Here is a 20,642-nt window from a genome sequence, read left to right as displayed (position 1 = left end):
AGAATTCGGCCTGGCACAGTGGCTCATGCCTGTAATCCCAGCACTTTGGGAGGCCAAGGTGGGCAGATCACTTGAGGCCAGGAGTTTGAGATGAGCCTGGCCAACATGGCGAAACCCTGTTTCTACCAAAAAACACAAATTAGCCAGGCGTAAAGAACAAAACAAAAATTAGCTGGGTATGGTGTTGCATGCCTCTAATCCCGGCTACTCGGGAGGCTGAGACAGTAGAACCGCTTGTACCTAGGAGGCAGAGGTTACGGTGAACTGAGATTACACCACTGCACTCCAGCCTGGGTGATAGAGTGAGACTCCATTTCAAAAAAAAAAAAGAAAAGAAAAGAAAACAAGAGAATTGCCAGATTCTGGATTATTCTGAAAATGTTGAGGAGCTGCATGCCAACATAGCAATTAGGTGCTCTAAGGGGAGTTTTAGAACTAATGACGTAGCAGAGACTCCTGGACTTAAACTCTTATTCATGAGCAGCTCCGTGTAGGACATAGTCCATTGGATACCATGGGAACCAGTTAGGTCTGTCCCTTGGTAGGAGATGTGCAAAGAGATGGTGTTTTGTTTTGTGGGTAAAGGTAAGAGATTTGTGTTAGTCTACCACACACTTTCCCCGTTCCCCTTTGTGAGAAAGCAGACGTGAGGACAGAGTAATAGCTGATAAGCTTATGCAAGGATTCAATGTGTGGCCTTAGTCCCTCCTTAGAATGTTATTTTAATAAACAAAGTTTTGAGTCCATTTCATTCTGTAAAAGAAGATGGGAGCGCTTATTAGATCCAACCAGCAGGTTGTAAAGGTTCAGTTTTTGTTGTTTGTTTTTGTGTTTTTATTTATTTTTCTTTTTTGGAGATAGGGTCTCACTCTGTCACCCAGGCTGGAGTGCAGTGGTGTGGTCCATAGCTCATGGCAACCTCGAACTCTTAGGCTTGAGCAATCGTCCCTCCTCAGCCTCCAAGTAGCTACTTGGTGGAGGAGAGGTGCCAGCCTCTCCTCTTTTTTCCCTCTCTCTAAGTTCCAGTCATCCTTCAAGCCCCAGGTACTGGTTTATCCTTTAGACAGAGCCATTTCTGACTTTCCCAGCACTCTACAACAGCAGTGTCTTCCTAAGTCTTGGAGCATACACACATTTTACAGTATCCCTTGGTATCAGGCTGACAGTCATCCATGGTTATCAAATATCTGTAGCATGTTAGGTAATGTCTTCATCATGCACAGATGGAGAAAATGCCATCTCTCTCTCTCTGCAGCCTCTTGGAGTTGGTGGCAGAGGGGTGGGTTGAGGTGAGGAGGAGGTGATAGCAGAATTCCCAGCAGATAGTGTGATAAATGTATAGAAATGTTTAACAGAGTTTGGGTAATCGGCTGAGCCTTCACACTAGCAGTGTCGTTTGAGTCTTGAAGAATGAGTCAGAATTTTCTGAGCACACCAGATTAAAAGTGCCTTCTAAGCAGCAGGAGCCTCATGTGCAAGGGGCAGTAATATCTAGAAGAACATAGCATTTGGGGGAAAGGCAGTTCGTTTGAATAATTAGTTAGAGCTTGTTGAAACATACAGACACACATACACACTGTCTTAGAATAGAAAGGGAAGGCCGGGCGCGATGGCTCAAGCCTGTAATCCCAGCACTTTGGGAGGCCGAGACAAGCAGATCATGAGGTCAGGAGATTGAGACCATCCTGGCTAACATGGTGAAACCCCGTCTCTACTAAAAAATACAAAAAACTAGCCAGGCGAGGTGGCGGGCGCCTGTAGTCCCAGCCACTCGGGAGGCTGAGGCAGGAGAATGGCGTGAACCCGGGAGGTGGAGCTTGCAGTGAGCTGAGATCGCGCCACTGCACTCCAGCCTGGGCGACAGAGCGAGACTCCGTCTCAAAAAAAAAAAAAAAAAAAATAGTAAGAATAGAAAAGAAAGGAACTAGACAAGAAGTATGGGACCAAATTTGGAAACGATGTTTGCTTTGCTTAGGGATTTGGGACTTGGCCCTATAGGCCAATCCTTTTCAACATGGTTTACAACCATTATTTAGGCTGCTACTTAAAGACACAGTTCCCAGGTCTCCAATCTTCTGTGGCAGGTGGCTTTGGGGCTTAGTCACCACCATGTTATCTTTATGTGCACTTAAAGTTTGGCCACTGCTATAGACAATATACTATTAAAGATTTTTCAGCTGAGTAGTGATGTAGAAAAATTTAAGGTTTAGAAGATGCTGGGTGCAGCGGCTCACACCTACACTCCCAGCCCTTTGGGAGGCTGAGGCAGGCAGATCGCTTGAGCCCAGAAGTTTGAGACCAGCCTGAACCACATAGTAAGACCCCATCTCTACAAATTATTTTATTTTATTTTATTTTTTTGAGGCAGATTCTCTGTCACCCAAGCTAGAGTGCAGTGATGCAGTCTTGGCTCACTACAACCTCCACCTCCTGGATTCAAGCGATTCTTGTGCCTCAGCCTCCTGAGTAGCTGGGGTTACAAGCGCGCACCATCACGCCTGGTTAATTTTTGTATTTTTAGTAGAGATGGAGTTTCACCATGTTGGCCAGGCTGGTCTGGAACTCTTGACCTCAAGTGATCCACCCCCTCTTGACCTCCCAAAGTTCTGGGATTACAGGGATGAGCCACCGTGCCCGGCCTACAAAAAAAATTTTTTTTAATTATCCAGGCATGGTGGTGTGCACCTTTAGTCCCAGCTACTCAGGAGGCTGAGGTGGGAGGATAGATCGAGTCTGGGAGGCGAGGCTGCAGTGAACCATGATCAAGCAAGCCACTGTACTCCAGACTGGGCAACAGAGCAAGACCGTGTCTCCAAAAAAAAAAAAAAGAGAGAGAGAAAAAAAGAGAAAGAAAGGGAGGGAGGGAACACTGACAGTAATATAGAGGACATGTTTGAATGGCAGGAGTACTAGAGCAAAAGACAGCAGTTGCAGGGCTAGTACAGGAGTCCAGGTAAGGCAGTGACAGTGGGAATTAACCCTCTTGTAGGAGTTGCCTCTGATCTTTTTGTTGCATAATGTGATGATCTGTTCTCCAGTCTCTTCTTACTCGGTGTATCAGCAGCATTTGACAGTTTCCCTCCTTCCTGAAGCACTTCCTGCGTTTGGCTTTTGGACACCTACTACACTGGTTCTCCATCTGCCTCTCCTTCTCCATCTCCTTTACAAGTTCCTCCTCAAGTTCCCAATACTTACTCAGCAGAATGCCCCAGATCTCAACCTTGGAACCTCTCCCCACCATCTGTAGTCACTGCCAGGTGATCTTACCCAGTGGAATGACTTTAAGCACTGAATTCCAAAATTGTATCTTCAGCCCACATCTTCTTTCCTCAACTCCACAGACTACTCATAGGATGCCTCACAGGTTAACATGTTCAAAACACAGCTTCTGATCTCACCCTACACTGCCCTCAGAAACATCGCCTTGCTCCCAGTAAATGGCACTCTCATGCAATAGGAGTTCAGGCCAAAAACCTTGGAGCTCATCATGACTCCTCTCACGACCATGTTCGTTCCATCAGTAAGATCGCCCTTCAAACCTTTATCCAAAATCAGACCCTTTTTTACCACCTCCAACAGCACAGGCCCTGGTCAAGCCACCGCCGTTTCTGTCTAGGTTATTGCAGTGACTTCATGCCTGTTCCTTATCCTGCCTCTCTTTGACGCTTGCCTGTCTCAAGTCTGAGTCAGACTGATTCTCTGACACCGCACTGTCCAGTGTCATAGCCGGTAGCCACATCAGCCCTTGAAATGTGGCTGCTGGACTGGAAGAACGGAATTTTACATTTTATTTTAATTAACTTAAATAGCCCCATCTTGTTAGTAGTCACTGTGTAGACAGCACAGATGCAGAACATGTCAGCATTGCAGGAAGTTCTGCACAGCACTGTTCTAAAACAAAAGGCAGGTCGTGTTACTGTTGCACCAGGAATCCCCTCGTGGCTGGTTCTCTCACTGAGAATGCAAAGCAGAAGCGCGGTCTTGACTCTGGTCTTCGAGGTTCCTGGTGATCCCACCTCCCCACAAATACAGGCCACTTCCTCATACCTTCATGCTGCTCCAGCCAAGTGGCCCCCACACACCAAGCATACTCTTAGAACACTATTCCCAGATGGCAGCATGGCTCAGCCTTTATCTCCTTCAGCTCTCCGCTTCACTGCCACCTTCCCTAGAAGCTTTCTCAGGGCAGCTGCGTACAGCGTGCCGCCTGCCCTATCACTCTCTCTCCCCGCTTGCTCCTTGTCTTTCTCCCTCTCTGCCCTGCCCCGAGGAGTGTAATAAGCTTTACAGCGGCAGGGTCTGGGCCTGCTGTGTTCACTGCTGGAGCTTGAGCATCAATAGCTGTGCAGGGCATGTATTTTGAGCTCAGTGACTATATCGAGTTATGGGAGGATACATATCAGAATGATTTCAAAAGTGGAATTGTTGGGAAAGTTGCAGTTAACTTCGTGTGAGAGAACTGGGTGCTGTGGATCTGTTTATGACCAAAGTGTCTGCTCTACCCAAAAAAGAAAAGTACTTGTGTTCCCTCCACTTTTGAATTTTGTTTTATTTATTTAATGCATACTGGGAGCAGAATATTAAATAATGGATTATTCTGTCTTTTCCCAACATTTCTATATCTTTAAAAAATTAAGCAGTTGGGTAACTCTAAAGAAAGAAAAGGCCAGGCACGGTGGTCTACTCCTATAATCCCAGCACTTTGGGAGACCGAGATGGGCAGATTGCTTGAGCCCAGGAGTTCAAGACCAGCCTGGGCAACATAGCAAAACCTGTCTCTAACAAAAATACAAAAAATTAGCCGGGCATGGTGGCACATGCTGTAGTCCCAACTACTTAGGAGGCTGAGATGAGAAGGTGACCTGAGCCCTGGGGCTGCAGTGAGCCTCAACACTGCAGTGATGACACCGCTGCACTCCAGCCTGGGTGACAGTGATATCCTGTCTTAAAAAAAAAAAAAAAAAAGACAAAATAACCACACACAGTTTGGATAGCAGAGAAACAAATTCTTTAAAAAAACCTCCAACCCAAATACAATGACAGGAATTATTTTTACATAATTCCCTATTCAGACACTGTTCATATACAGGGATGCTTTTCACATTATTGCACTCAGGCCCCCTAGCACCTGATGTTAACATTGTGTCCTTGAATTTTCTCCTGTTGCTATGTAGCATTCATGGTGATCATAATGATGTTTCATCAGTTAGATTTACCTTGATTTATTTAATGTTCCCTTCCCCCCACTGTTGAGTATTAAATTGTTTTTAATTTTTCCCTGTTACAAATAGTACTGCAAAGAAATCCTTATACATAAACCTTTGCCCACATTTTTTCTAAATTGAGTTGCCCAAAATGAAATTTCTGGGTCAAAGCACATGAATAGTTTAAAAGATTTTGATAAATATCAGATTTTATATTCATTTTGACCACATTATAGGGGCAATCAGTAGTTAATGTAAACATAAAAGATACTGAGGCCCGGCATGAGGGCTCATGCCTTAATCCCAGCACTTTGGGAGGCCGAGGCAGTTGGATCACCCGAGATCAGGAGTTCGGGACCAGCCTGGCCAACATGGTGAAACCCCATCTCTACTAAAAATATAAAAATTATCCAGGCATGGTGGTGCACACCTGTCTGTCATCCCAGCTACTCAGGAGGCTGAGGCAGGAGAATCGCTTGAACCCAGGACGTAGAGGTTGCAGTGAGCCGAGATTGTGCCACTGCACTCCAGCCTGGGTGACAGAGTGAGACTCTGTCTCAAAAAAAAAAAAAAAAAAGGAAGACACTGAAACTTATCTCTAAGATTTGTTACAAATGTCCCAGGCCTTGGGTTTCTACCATGCCTTTTTCCTCCTGTAACTCAAATACAGTATTGAGAAAGTAACATATTCCAGCAGGCTTTTGTCCTGACTTTAAATTGCTGTCATTTTGCACCTGCAATGCTTTGTTAAATGCCATATTGATTGCACCAAGATCTTCACTTTCTCCAATCCAGCTGGAGATTGAAGGGCTTTTAAGCCAGAATAATTAACTCCCTGAAATGGAGAATGTGCAGACCTGCACCACCGAGATTCCTCTGCAGCCCAGGTGTGAACAGCTGTTTGCCTTGAGCCTAGTGGCGCTTCTCCCTGGTCCTTCTGTATTCTTTGGAGAGGGACAGTACATTTGCAATCCTAAGAAAGTTCAGCAAGGCTGGGATAGGCATTTCTCAAAAATTAAGCTTTTATTGTCTCTAACATTGTCAGTTTATGAAACATATGAGCTGGTGGCTTCTAAAGATCACTTTCCTGTGCTTTTCTTTATACTCTTTCTCTGTGTGTGTCTCTGTCTTTAAACAATATGTTGTTTTCATTTTGCCTTTTTTGCACTTTAATGAAACCATATAGTATAGAGCCTCCTCCTTTTGTTGTTTTATTTTTACTTGTATTATTTCAAATATATTCCTATGTGGATTTGGGCAGCTATGGTTCATATGGTATTCCATTATATGACTGTACCTTAATTTACCTATTCTACTACCAAGTCTACTGTTCATAGACATTTGGATTGTTACTAGATTTTTGTTGTTATGAGCAGTGCTGCTGTAATATTCTTTTTTTAGAGTCTCCCTCTATTGCCTAGGCTGGAATGCAGTGGTGTGATTGCGGCTCACTGCAATCTCTGCCCCCGGGTTCAAGCAATTCTCCTGCCTCAGCCTCCTGAGTAGCTGGAACTACAGCTGCCCACCACCATGCCTGGCTACTTTTTGTATTTTTAGTAGAGATGGGATTTCACCATGTTGGCCAGTCTGGTCTCGAATTCCTGGCCTCACGTTATCTGCCCGCCTTGGCCTCCCAAAATGCTGGGGTTACAGGCATGAGCCACCACACCTGGCCTGCTATAATAGTCTCATATTTGTCTCCCAGGATGAATTTCTCAATGGTACTGCTGGGTCACGGGCAGGTTTTACTTTGGTGGTTTCTTTAGCTAATTTTGAGTAGTAGAAATGCTTGATGGGGGGGTGGGGACGGGGTGGTGGTGGGGAATAATGGGTTCTTGCCCTGTTACTGTCTCTCCCACGCTTGCTCCTTGTCTGCCCTGCCCCTAGGAGTGTAATAAGCTTCACAGCGGCAGGGTCTGGGCCTGCTGTGTTCACTCCTGGAGCCTGAGCATCAATAGCTGTGCCGGGCACGTATTTTGAGCTCAGTTAATATACATCAAGTCGTGGGAAGATGCACATCAAGAGTGATTTCAAAAGTGGAATTGTTGGGAAAGTGCAGTTAACTTTGTGTGAGAGACTTGGGTGCTGCAGATCTCTTTATGACCAAAGTGTCTGCTCTACCTGAAAAAAAAAAAAAGTCCAGGCACAGTGGCTCACACTTGTACTCCCAGCGCTTTGGGAGACTGAGACAAGCACTTGAGCCCAGGAGTTCGAGACAAGCCTGGACAAAATGGCAAAACCCCATCTCTACAAAAAAAAAAAAAAAAAAAAGGCCGGGCACAGTGGCTTAAGCCTGTAATCCCAGCACTTTGGGAGGCCGAGACGGGCGGATCACGAGGTCAGGAGATCAAGACCATCCTGGCTAACACGGTGAAACTCCGTCTCTACTAAAAAAAATACAAAAAACTAGCCGGGCGAGGTGGTGGGCGCCTGTAGTCCCAGCTACTTGGGAGGCTGAGGCAGGAGAATGGCGTGAACCCGGGAGGCGGAGCTTGCAGTGAGCTGAGATCCGGCCACAGCACTCCAGCCTGGGCGACAGAGCCTGACTCCGTCTCAAAAAAATAAATAAAAAAAAAAAATTAGCCAGGCATGGTGGTGCATGCCTGTAGTCTCAGTTGTTCAGGAGGCTGAGTTGGGAAAATCACCTGAGCCCAAGAAGTCGAGACTGCAGTGAGCCATGATCACGCCACTGCTCTCCAGTCTGGACAACAGAGTGAGACCCAGTCTCAAAAAATCAATCCATCAATCAACCTTAGCTCAGTTCTGGAGGATTTCAGTCTGAAATCACCACTGTCTGCCTCCGTCATCATCTGGTGTTCTCCCCTGTGTCTATCTTCACATGGCTTTTTCTTCTCTGTCTCAAAATTTCTCTTCATATGAGGACACCAGTTAATAGATTAGGGCCTACCCTGATCCAATATGACTTTGTCTTAAACTTGAGTGCATCTACAAAGACCCTATTTCCAAATGAGATCACCTTCTGAGGTTCCCAGTGGGCATGAATTTATGGGGAACACTATGTAACCAAATGCAGTTGCTAACGCAAATGAATTTAGGATTCACACTGAAGGTGGTACATATGATTTTATGGGTCATTGAGGTATAGTGGGATAAGAGGCCAGTTTGGAACATGGTTTTGTTGGGACAGAATATATCTATACTCACCCTCCTTTCCCCCAGACTCAAATCATAGTGAGTTCAAAATTAGTGTATCAGAGACAGTAAGTTAAGTCACACTGGTGACATTTTGTGTGAATTCAAAGCAGAGATGAAGAGGAGTTGTTATTTGGGGGAAATTGTGGAGGACGTGTTCCTTATGCTCGCCCTAAAACCGGTGCAGAGGCAGCATGCCCTGTAGTGGTGTGCTCACTTGGTGCTCACGTCTGCTTGGAGTACAGCTGTTAAAATAGAAAGTCAAACAGATTTTTAAATTGGTTGGTAACACTCAACATCTCTTAGAGGATAGAGAGGAAGCAGCTGGGAGAACTATTACTGAAATTAGAGTACTTTCCAAAATGACAGAATTGATGGGTAGAGTGAAAGTGACAGATCTTGAGAGAAAATGAGCTGGTGAGCCAAGTACAGGAAACCTGAACTTGGTCAAATGTTCATAGACTAAAAGAGTGTCAAAGAAAAGATAGGCCAGGCGCGGTGGCTCACACCTGTAATCCCAGCACTTTCGGAGTCCGAGGTGGGTGGATCACTTGAGGTTAGGAGTTCAAGACCAGCCTGGCCAACGTGGTGAAACTCTGTCTATATTAAAAATACAAAAACGCCAGGTGTGGTGGCGGGCACCTGTAATCCCAGTTACACAGGAGGCGAAGGCAGGAGAATTGCTTGAGCCTGGAAGGTGGTGATTGCAGTGAGCCGAGATCATGCCATTGCACTCCAGCCTGGGAGACAGAGCGAGACTCCATTTCCAAAAAAAAAAAAAGAAAAAGAAAAAAGAAAAGATAGGCCTGTGTTCTTGAGAATGTAACAGAGATGGTGGCTCAAAAGTATTAGGAAACTGAGGAGTTTACCTCTGACCGCGATGCCAAAGAATGATAAAATGAGAAGATGCAATGGGGATGGGGAAGCTTTCTGATTAACTTAGTTTATAGTGGGACATTTTCAGAAGATGGATAGTAAGGGTAAAAGCAAGTTTGAGTTAAATGCAGAGTAAACTGAGACCTGCAAAAAAAGTAGGTAGATTAAAAGAACCTTCTAGCATTTGGTTTGGTGCAGTTTGGTGACTAGGAAAGGAGTCATTGCCTTGGACTAGTTGTATAATCCCCAGGGATTACAGAGTGGAGATAAAATTTTTGTTGCTTTTGTCTTTTCTATTAAGAAGAAGGGTGTTCAAACCAAATGACAGATCCTAGAGCAGAGTAGGAATTTCTGAAGAGAATCCCCGTCTGTGATTTTTGAGGAATGCTGGGAGTCTTCAAGGGGAGTTTAACAATGACACCCATCTTTCCTGCCCACATTCTGAATGTTTAAGGCAAAAGAGGAAAACATATTGGGGCCACAGTACCCCCTTTACTACCAATAGAGCAGATACCAGCAAACGTGTGCACTTCCTAATACCGAATTCCAGCCTTAACCCAGAGTCACTGGAATGGGGCGGTCCTCTCTCCAGGCTTGCTTCCAAGGAGGGAAAAGAGGCCTTAAGTGCTCTGATAAAATAAAGGTGGATGTCTTCTGTGTGGAGCCTCAGATCAGAAATGGGAAAGAAGCACCCCTCCACTATAAGAAAGTGAGGAGAATGGTGAATTTTTTTCTTTTTTTTTTTTTTTTTTTTTTTTTTTTTTTTGAGATGGAGTCTCCCTCTGTCGCCCAGGCTGGAGTGCGGTGGCGCGATCTCGGCTCACTGCAAGCTCTGCCTCCCGGGTTCAAGCGATTCTCCTGCCTCAGCCTCCCGAGTAGCTGGGACTACAGGCGCCTGCCACCACGCATGGCTAATTTTTTTTGTATTTGTAGTAGAGACAGGGTTTCACCACGTTAGCCAGGATGGTCACGATCTCCTGACCTCGTGAACCGCCCGTCTCGGCCTCCCAAGATGCTGGGATTACAGGCATGAGCCACCGCGCCCGGCCTTTTGTGTTTTTTGTTTGTTTATTTGTTTTTTGGTGTTTCTCTCTGGCGTCCAGGCTGGAGTGCAGTGGCACGATCTTTGCTTGCTGCAACCTCTGCCACCTGGGTTCAAGCGAGTCTTGTGCCTCAGCCTCCTGAGTAGCTGGGATTACAGGCGCTTGCCACCACGCCCCGCTAATTTTTGTATTTTTAGTAGAGATAGGGTTTTGCCATGTTGGCCAAGCTGGCCTCAAACTCCTAGCCTCAAGTGATCCTCACCCAACTCGGCTTCCCAAAGTGCTTGGGATTACAGATGTCAGCCACCGTGTCCAGCCTGGGGAAACTTTTTAAATGTTTTCTGAAAGGAGAAATAAGAAAAAAGTAGCTGAAAGATCGATGAATTTGGTCCCAGTTCCAGGAAAGAATCTAGATTATCAAAAAGATTGCTTTTGAGTACATATGGCGGTAATCAATAATCATAGTTTGCTAACAAGTTTTCATGCATTCCCTTCATTGGTAAAAATGCTGGCATAGAATAATAATATAGCTGTTGTATTCTACTTTAACAGGCCGTTTGACAAGCTGTTTTGGACGAGATGGAAATATATTGGCTAAACCTTAAAACAGTCGTGTAGATTAGTAACTGACGATTCTCAGGCTGATGGCTTCATATTGGAAGGAAGCTTTAGTGGCATATGATTAGATTATCCTCAGCTTTATCAAGTTAAGCATTCCCATCCGTGATGGGATGGGGGAACACAAACTGGGAATAAGTAGAATAATAGGATCAACAAGAACTTGGTGGGGTGACTGTGAAGTTAAATATGATAGAGGTTCATTCATTTAATAGATATTTATGGAGCATCTTCTATATGCCATGCTCATAAAGATATATGTAAGGTCTTAAGCTCAAATAAAAAATCAATTAATAAAAAGCTGAAGGCCAGGTGCAGTGGCTCATGCCTGTAATCCCAGTGCTTTGGGAGGCCAAGGCCGGTGGATCACGAAGTCTGGAGTTCGAGACCTGCCTGGCCAATATGGTGAAACCCCGTCTGTACTACAAATACAAAAAATAGCTGGGTGTGGTGGCATGCTCCTGTAGTCCCAGCTACTCGGGAGGCTGAGGCAGGAGAATCACTTGAACCCAGGGGGTGGAGGCTGCAATGAGGTGAGATCACGCCACTGCACTCTAGCCTGGGTGACAGAGTGAAACTCCATCTAAAAAAATAAAATAAAACCCAGCTACATGGGTTAAATATTACATGAAGGAACAAAAGCATATTTTTAAATATTATAGATTTTAACTAACATTACGCTTAGTGTGTGAATCAGGAGTTATGATCACCAGAGAAAGTGACATCTTAGGCATTATTAGTGAAAGCACAGCTTTTAACAGAATGGTTAGGAATGGCCGGGTCTGCTTGGTGTTGAACTACTCTAGAAAATACCTTTCTGTTCTTGGCTCTTCACTGAGAAATGGAAGGAGATATAGGTGAAAGAACTGATCATATTGAACCTGAAGATGAGACGCAAAGGAACTGTAATCATTGTCTGAAGACATTTGAATAACCAGCCTGTGGAATAATGTGAACATTATAATCTCTAAGCATCTGACATGGATTAACTCATAAAATCTAATAACTGAAGTTAATATTGTTGTCATTCCAGTTGGAGATCAGGAAAGTAAGGGTCAGAAAGGCTAAATAAGTAACTTGCTCTGAGTCAGCTTAGAAATGGCAGAGCTGGGCTGGGAGCAGTGGCTCATATTTGTAATCACAGCACTTTGAGAGGATGGCTTGAGCCCAGGAGTTTGAGACCAGCCGGGAGGTCAGGGCTGCAGTGAGCCATGATCATGCCACTGCATTCCAGCCTGGGTAACAGAGTGAGACCCTGTCCCAAAAAAAATAAAAACTGGGGAGGCAGGCAGAGCTGGGATTACAAACCCAGGCAGTCTGCCTCTAGAACTAAAGTCTTTTTTTTTTTTTGGAGACAGAATTTCACTCTTGTTGCCCAGGCTGGAATGCAATGGCACGATCTTGGCTCACCACAACCTCTGCCTCCCAGGTTGAGGTGATTCTCCTGCCTCAGCCTCCTGAGTAACAGGGATTACAGGCATGCGCCATCACGCCCAGCTAATTTTGTATTTTTAATAGGGACGGGGTTTCTGCATGTTGGTCAGGCTGGTCTCAAACTCTCGACCTCAGGTGATCCACCCACCTCGGCCTCCTGAAGTGCTGGGGTTATAGGCGCGAGCCACCACGCCCGGCTCTAAAGTCTTTTTTTAATCTTTTTTTTTTTTTTTTTCCAAAGAGATGGGATCTTGATGCGTTGTCGAGGTGTTCTCAATCTCCTAGGCACAAACAATTCTCCCAATCTGCTCGCATTTAACAGGCATGAGCCGCTGTGCCCAGCCTGTAGGACTAAACTCTTGACCAGTGTGCTACACTACTTGGCACTCATGGGCACGTGCTTAAGTTTGTTCTCCATGGCCCCAGCCAGTCCAGTGGGTTCAGTAGATGAGGGTGCAGGGAAACTCATTTCTGCTTACTTAAATCATCTTGGAGCAAACCAAAGATGGGAGGGAATCCTCTGTCAACAGAGCTTCCTGCAGCCTAGCCTAGCTCACTCCTGAGAACACGGAGAAGGACCTGCCGGGCCATTGACCTTCCAGGTTCTTTTATGCTGGCTCTTTTTTACACTGCCACTCTGTGGGTGTTAGCTATCAGAAGCCATGAGTTGAAACTCATGTCTCCTATTTACAAGTTAAGACATTTGTCTTATTTGTATCACAGAAATACTGTCACATAAGTATTATTTATTAGCTTTATGCAATGTAGCATGTTTTGTTTTATGGCACATTTCCAGTAATAATTTCTCAGTTGGATAAAAAGCCATATTGTCATCAGTTTTTTTTTTCTTGAAGATGTTTTCCTGAATATAAAATTTATGCTTTTTGGCCGGGCGCGGTGGCTCAAGCCTGTAATCCCAGCACTTTGGGAGGCCGAGACGGGCGGATCACGAGGTCAGGAGATCGAGACCATCCTGGCTAACACAGTGAAACCTCGTCTCTACTAAAAATACAAAAACTTAGCCGGGCGAGGTCGCAGGCGCCTGTAGTCCCAGCTACTCGGGAGGCTGAGGCAGGAGAATGGCGTGAACCCGGGAGGCGGAGCTTGCAGTGAGCTGAGATCCGGCCACTGCACTCCAGCCTGGGTGACAGAGCGAGACTCCGTCTCAAAAAAAAAAAATAAAATAAAATAAAATAAAATAAAATTTATGCTTTTTACTGTAGAAAATTGGAAAATCTAAGAAGAAAATTTAAAAACTCTTGTAATCTCACTGCTCCAAGATAATCATTGTTAACACTTCAGTGTATTTTTCCTGTTAACATATTTTTCACAGAAAAGTTTGAGAACACTTGCTTTAGATTCATCAAGATTCTTCTCACAGAAAAATCATTTTATTTTGATAAATTCTGAAGATTCCGTTTCTCTTCTTTCTTTTTTATTTTTTTGGCTAGGTTTCTGCCTCAATGCTCAAGCAGTTTCCCAACAGTGGCCTGAGTCCAGGTCTTTTCAATGTGGGGCCCCAGTTATCTCCTCAACAAATTGCCATGCTGAGCCAGCTTCCACAAATTCCCCAGTTTCAGTTGGTAAGTAGCAGATTTTCTTCTTGTGGCTGAAAAGGTCATTTGCTTTTTTTTTTTTTTTTTCCTCTTTAGCTTTGATTTGCTTCCCACATCTTTGCCACTTTCTATGTTCAGAGGGTGCTAGTCCACACTTCTAGGCAGACTCTGGAGTGTGCTTAAGGGTTGTCACTCAACTGGAGGAAAATGTAACCAGGAGACCAGGAATTTGGTGTTACTTCCCTCCTGGATACTTTAGAATTGTGTGACCTGTATGTCAGTGCACAGACCCTTTAGGTGTCCTCAGTCAATCAGTCTCAGGAAACTTTGCTTCTCTGTCTATCCCCCTTGTTTTGTAGGCATGTCAGCTTCTCTTGCAGCAGCAGCAACAGCAGCAGTTGTTACAGAACCAGAGAAAGATTTCTCAAGCTGTACGCCAACAGCAAGAGCAGCAGGTACGTGGGTGGACAGGGTCCCTCCAGTGTTGTGTTTGAGGAGTACATCCCGGCTTAGCCTCTTATGGCAAAGAACCAGGCACAGTCTCTTCCTGGGAAGTTCGGGGCTGTGCTTATCACGTGTCCATCTCTCTTGGCTCACAGCTGGCTCGAATGGTGAGTGCACTGCAGCAGCAGCAGCAGCAGAGGCAGCCGGGCATGAAGCACTCGCCCTCTCATCCTGCTGCTGGACCCAAGCCGCATCTGGACAACATGGTACCCAACGCGTTGAATGTGGGGCTCCCAGACCTTCAAACCAAAGGGCCAATACCTGGATATGGTTCTGGTAAGTTGTTAGTAGAGAAAATTACCTTTTTAGAAATCTACCCCTCCAGGCCTGTGATAGGGGTTGCGCCTGCATTACCCTCCGTTTTTATGTCAGCTGTACAAGGTAGGTAAATATTCTTACCCCTGGTTTACACATGAGCCATCTGAGGCTTCTTGAGTTTCAGTGGGTTTCCAAAGCTCACCACATGGTTACTAAATAGCCGAGACAGGCCTCTAACTTCTCTGGCTTCAAAGCAGTCTTTCAATATATGTGTAGGAATGGCAAACTGCTCTCCTACCGCCAGGACTTTTTAAAACCCTGTTTAAACGCTTGTGCATGCTGTGAGTGGTACACATGGCTGAGGTTATGATCTGTTAAAATATGTACTAGTTTGAAATGTTTTAGTATACTCATATTAACACAATTGCCTTCTATCAAAAAATGAACTAAAATTATAATGCAGATTGATACGAATTCATCTGGTGTTAGTATTTCATCTGATTTAAATAGAACAAGTAAGGTTATGCCTTTAACATTCTTCAAGACTTTTTTGGCAGGCAAATCATAGCTCTTTCAGAACTGGAAAACATGCTGTAAGCAGAATCTAATTGGTGAGGAAACAGTGATTTCAAAATAAAATTTAAAAATGGAAAAGATACCACACACCATCACAGTTTCGTCTCAAACTGACAACATTTAGAATTTATCTTGTAAAGAAGATACTGTTCTATGCACACTCAAAAAACAAGAGTTGGACCAGGTGCAGTGACTCACACCTGTAATCCCAGCACTTTGGGAGGCTGAGGCAGGCAGATCATGAGGTCAGGAGTTCAGGACCAGCCTGGCCAACATAGTGAAACCCCATCCCTACTAAAAATACAAAAATTGCCGGGCATGGTGGCTCATGCCTGTAATCCCAGCACTTTGGGAGGCAGAGGCAGGCGGATCACGAGGTCAGGAGATCGAGACCATCCTGGCTAACACAGTGAAACCCCATCTCTACTAAAAATACAAGAAGAAATTAGCTGGGCGTGGTGGCGGGCCTGTAGTCCCAGCTACTCAGGAGGCTGAGGCAGGAGAATGGCGTGAACCCGGGAGGCGGAGCTTGCAGTGAGCCGAGATTGCACCACTGCACTCCAGCCTGGGCGACAGAGCGAGACTCTGTCTCAAAAAAAAAAAAAAAAAAAAAAAATTAGCCAGGCGTGGTGGCACACACCTGTAATCCCAGCTACTGGGGAGGCTGAGGCAGGAGAATCATTTGAACCTGGGAGGCGGAGGTTGTAGTGAGCTCAGATTGCGCCACTGCACTCCCGCGTGGGCGACAGAGTGAGACCCCATCTCAAAAAAAAAAAAGAGTTGGGAAGACATGAAATCGCTCGTTCTAGGTGACAATGTGACCCTGGACAAATGACAGCGGCTGACTATGCACCAACCCCGTGATCCTCCTACTGCACGTGCAGGGGGTGAGCAAAGACTTCAAGGTGTTCTTGATCTGGGTATTTTAACGGAATTACTTTGTAGATCCTCAACTTCCACCAACTGTTTTCATTCTTAAAGGTGATCTGCCTGATAACTGACTTAAATTCGAAATAACTTCTCTTGCACTTGATACAGAAGGTGGTCAGCTCTGTGCTCATCTGGGCTAAAGAACACCAGGGTACCAAACATGGAGGAGCCTCCCTTGATTACTAACAAAGGTGTCCTACGCTGGATTTCCTTCTTTTTTTTTGAGGCACTTCCCGCAACCTCCACCTCCCTGGTTCAAGCGATTCTCCTGCCTCAGCCTCTTGAGTAGATGGGATCACAGGCACATGGCACCACTCCCAGCTAATTTTTGTATAGTAGAGATGGAGTTTCACCGTGTTGGTCAGGCTGGTCTTGAACTCCTGACCTCAGGTGATCCACCTGCTGTGGCCTCCCAAAGTGCTAGGATTACAGGCGTGAGCCACCGCACCCGGCCGATTCTTATTTCAAACGGCTAAAGGATCAGAGTTAAGCATACACATATATACACATTTACTGAAGAAATTTTATGATTTTTGTCATACTCCTGTTTCATAAGTAACTTGTAAATTTAGCTATGCATTATATTATTCCATATTAAAGAGAAGTATTGACTTATTAGCTTGTTTCTATATTTGTTAACTTCTTAAACAATAGATAAATAAATATTTTTAGGTCTTATTTTAATTGTGACCTGACCATTTATAATCTGCCTTATAAGATAGGTATGTTTTGTCATTTATTTCACTTACAATTTTCCTGACTGGGCACAGTGGCTCACACCTGTAATCCCAGCACTTTGGGAGGCTGAGGAGGGCAGATCACTTAAGGTCAGAAGTTCAAGACCAGCCTCCAACGTGGTGAAACCCCGTTTCTGCTAAAAATACAAAATATTAACTGGACGTGGTGGCAGGAGCCTGTAATCCCAGTTACTCGGGTGGCTGAGGCAGGAAAATAGCTTGAACCCAGGCAGCAGAGGTTGCGGTGAGCTGAGATCATGCCACTGCACTCCAGCCTGGCAACAGAGCAAGACTCCATCTCAAAAATAAAAATTTTTTTCCTTAGTTAGCATGATTACATTTATTTGAATTGAAGAATACATTTTAGGACTGAAAGTTAGATTTGGCTGCCTGTTTTGAATAGATTATTTGATGAAAATATATTTAAAGCATATGTAGAAATTAAAATTTTTTTTCTAATAAAATGCCAAGCCGGGCGCGGTGGCTCAAGCCTGTAATCCCAGCACTTTGGGAGGCCGAGACGGGCGGATCACGAGGTCAGGAGATCGAGACCATCCTGGCTAACACGGTGAAACCCCGTCTCTACTAAAAAATACAAAAAACTAGCCGGGCGCGGTGGCGGGCGCCTGTAGTCCCAACTACTCAGGAGGCTGAGGCAGGAGAATGGCGTGAACCCGGGAGGCGGAGCTTGCAGTGAGCTGAGATCCGGCCACTGTACTCCAGCCTGGGCGGCAGAGCAAGACTCTGTCTCAAAAAAAAAAAAAAAAAAATGCCAAAGATGTAATGAAATGAACAGTATTTCAGTTTTCCTGATGCTAAGTATGTTGAACTAAAAAGGATACCTCTGGGTGAAAGAATAGCAAGAATAATTGAAAGTTTCTTAATATGTCTTGATGAAGCCTCTTTGTTACATTATCTCAAAATTAAGAATTTGAATGCCTAATGACTGCTTAACTAATCCTTATTGATTCTTTTGTAAAACAGATGGTTTCTAATTCTGTCCTTTTAGCAAAATTGAAAATACACCTAATTGAGGCTGAGTGCAGTGGCTCATGTCTGGTAATCCCAGCACTTTGGGAGGCCGAGGTGGAGAGTGAGAGAGGGAGAGAGAGAGAGAAAGAATACCTAGTTGCATTGTTAGGTGATAATGACCTATCTAAAAATTATATTTTAGTATCTATGTTACTGGGCTAGGGGGAAGAACATATACTTTAAAAGAAATTCGGAGAAGTAATTCATGTTATAACAAGACTCCTTCTGTTCCCATCTACTTATTTATATGAGTAAGATTTCTTAGTGCTTTATGTCAACAAAGAAATTTAAAATAAGATAGTAGAGAAAACTCTCATTATAGTAAGGAGTCTTGGTTACCGTGGATATCTGAACTCATTTAGAAACAAAGTGATTCATCTTCTTAGAATATGCATTTCTGATAAAATTTCACTTTTTATGTTTAAAATTTATCAAAATTTATAATATTTATTTGGGCTGGGCGTGGTGGCTCACGCCTGTAATCCCAGCACTTTGGGAGGCTGAGGCGGGCGGATCACGAGGTCAGGAGATCAAAACCATCCTAACACGATGAAACCCCGTCTCTACTAAAAATACAAAAACTAGCCGGGCGTGGTGGCGGCGCCTGTAGTCCCAGCTACTCGGGAGGCTGAGGCAGGAGAATGGCGTGAACCCGGGAGGCGGAGCTTGCAGTGAGCTGAGATCCGGCCACTGCACTCCAGCCTGGGCGACAGAGCGAGACTCCGTCTCAAAAAATAATAATAATAATAATAATATTTATTTGGTGTATACCTGTGAAAAGTAAAGCTGTATAAATATTGGAGATTATAAAAATGACAGAAGAGTAATTGTATCTATGCTGTAATTATGATTGTGTTGATACCAGGTGTACACGTGGACATGGACTTAGAACAGTTGTGTTAGGATGGCCAATTATGGGTGATTTTTTAAAAATAATTATAGTTATAGAAACTAGTTTGCTTTTTAATGTATAGTAAAAAGAGGAGAAAACAGAACTGTAAACAAAGAGTGAAGGCAAGATCAGTATAAGGACAAGTTAATTTAAGAGCATTTCCTCAAGGATGTAAGAACGGAGCCAAATGTTAGTCATGAACAGACCATGAATTAGGGTGTGTGAAGATGAGAGAGAGTAATTCTGGCAAGGACAGATGAGGCAGGCAAAGGGTTGTCCTTGCGTGAATGATAAAAGCAGGTGATAGGCAAGGGGCATGTCTTATCTCTGCTTGTACCTCAGCTCCTAACAACAAGGCCTGGCACAGAATACATTGTCCATAAATATTCACTGAACTTAACTAAATGGCTTAATTTGAGCTAAAGCTCTGTGTTTGTGGGCTGGAAATTTCAGGGAAACCACTTGGTGGACTGAGGAAATTTGGTTTTGCTATAGTGGAAAGTACAATAAAGTCAGTATTTTCTTGGGTTTAGAGGTATGATAGCTTGTAAATAGCCAAAGGTCACTAGCAAAGCACTGTCTCTTCTTTGTTAATGCAGCCACTAGAGCACAGTGTCGCAGAATTCCTTCCATCAAAATCCACCAGACACACTCCATATCCTAGTGTCATGCCGGTTACTATGTGACATCCAAGAAAATTATGTACATCTTCGCCTGATTTTTCCTCTTATACTTTGGGGTTTGTAGATTGAACCTTTCAAGGCAATTTTCTCACCTATTCTTTCTCTGATCCCTTGGATTATTTTTCCTGACCAAACCTAGTGAGGCAGTGCTGAGACTGCCCTACTGTGGTGGTACTTGATCCCCAAGTCTCTAGTGAGAAAGGTGGCCATTTCTCTAAGGTTCTCGGAGCTGCTGAGCTCTTTCCTTGCGTGCTTAACTTTTTCTTTCTCTTTCTCTTTTTCTCTCTCTCATTCTTTTTCTTTCCTTCTTTCCTTTTCTTTTTCTCTTTTTTTCTTTTTTTGCCCTTTTTCTATAACTCTTTAATTTTCTGCATTTTATTCGTCACCAAAAAAACTCTTAAGCAGTTGAAATTAAAGAAATTTAATTCACTGGCCAGGCACGGTGGCTCACACCTGTAATCCCAGCACTTTGAGAGACTGAGGTGGGCAGCTCACGAGGTCAGGAGATTGAGACCATCCTGGCTAACATGATGAAACCCTGTCTCTACTAAAAATACAAAAAAATCAGCTGGGTGTGGTGGCGGGCACCTGTAACCCCAGCTACTCGGGAGGCTGAGGCAGGAGAATCGCTTAAACCCGTAGGCAAAGGTGGCAGTGAGCCGAGATTGTACCACTGCACTCGAGCCTGGGCGACAGAGCGAGACTCGGTCTCAAAAAAAAAAAAAAAAGAAGAAAGAAAAAAAGAAATTTAATTTACTATGGGTTTTATAGAAAGAGTAACTTCAAAGAAAATTAACGTGTAAGGAATGGTTCCTCCTCTTGTTAATAATGCTAGCATTCATTTTAATCTTTGCCAGAAACCTAGGTTATTTCCAAAAGCTCTTTCTCAATGATTAGAACTAAGCTTTCAGGTGGCCTGGAATCCAAGCACCTTGGCCTGGTTTTTTCAAAGGCAGAAGTGTAATTTACCCAAGGAGCAACCTGCTTAGGCCATTAAGGCTATGTCAGAGAAAACCTTTGTTCCTTGCAACCTCCTTGCCCTCCAGTCTAAGGACATTTCTGCTATCTAGGATGAAAGAAACAAAAAAATGCCTCCAACTGTTCTTTTTAAAAAAAAATAATAGGCTGGGCACGGTGGCTCATGCC

At 44.2% G+C, this 20,642-nt stretch overlaps 1 protein-coding gene across 14 annotated transcripts in view; it reads left to right on the top strand.

Moving 5' to 3' along the window:
* TNRC6B (trinucleotide repeat containing adaptor 6B) overlaps positions 1–20,642 on the top strand; it is a 298,093-nt gene that overhangs the window by 247,173 nt on the left and 30,278 nt on the right. For all 14 annotated transcript variants that reach the window (XM_031656276.1, XM_031656275.1, XM_031656273.1 and 11 more), the window contains 3 exons: positions 13,780–13,911; positions 14,244–14,339; positions 14,484–14,664. In XM_031656276.1, the coding sequence (XP_031512136.1) occupies positions 13,780–13,911; positions 14,244–14,339; positions 14,484–14,664 (409 nt within the window). The remainder of the gene's footprint in view (positions 1–13,779; positions 13,912–14,243; positions 14,340–14,483; positions 14,665–20,642) is intronic.

This window comes from Papio anubis, chromosome 16, assembly GCF_008728515.1.
Source record: "Papio anubis isolate 15944 chromosome 16, Panubis1.0, whole genome shotgun sequence".
Taxonomy (NCBI): domain Eukaryota; kingdom Metazoa; phylum Chordata; class Mammalia; order Primates; family Cercopithecidae; genus Papio; species Papio anubis.
The sequence above is the reverse complement of the archived record's forward strand: the minus strand, read 5'-3'. Positions and strand labels throughout refer to the sequence as shown.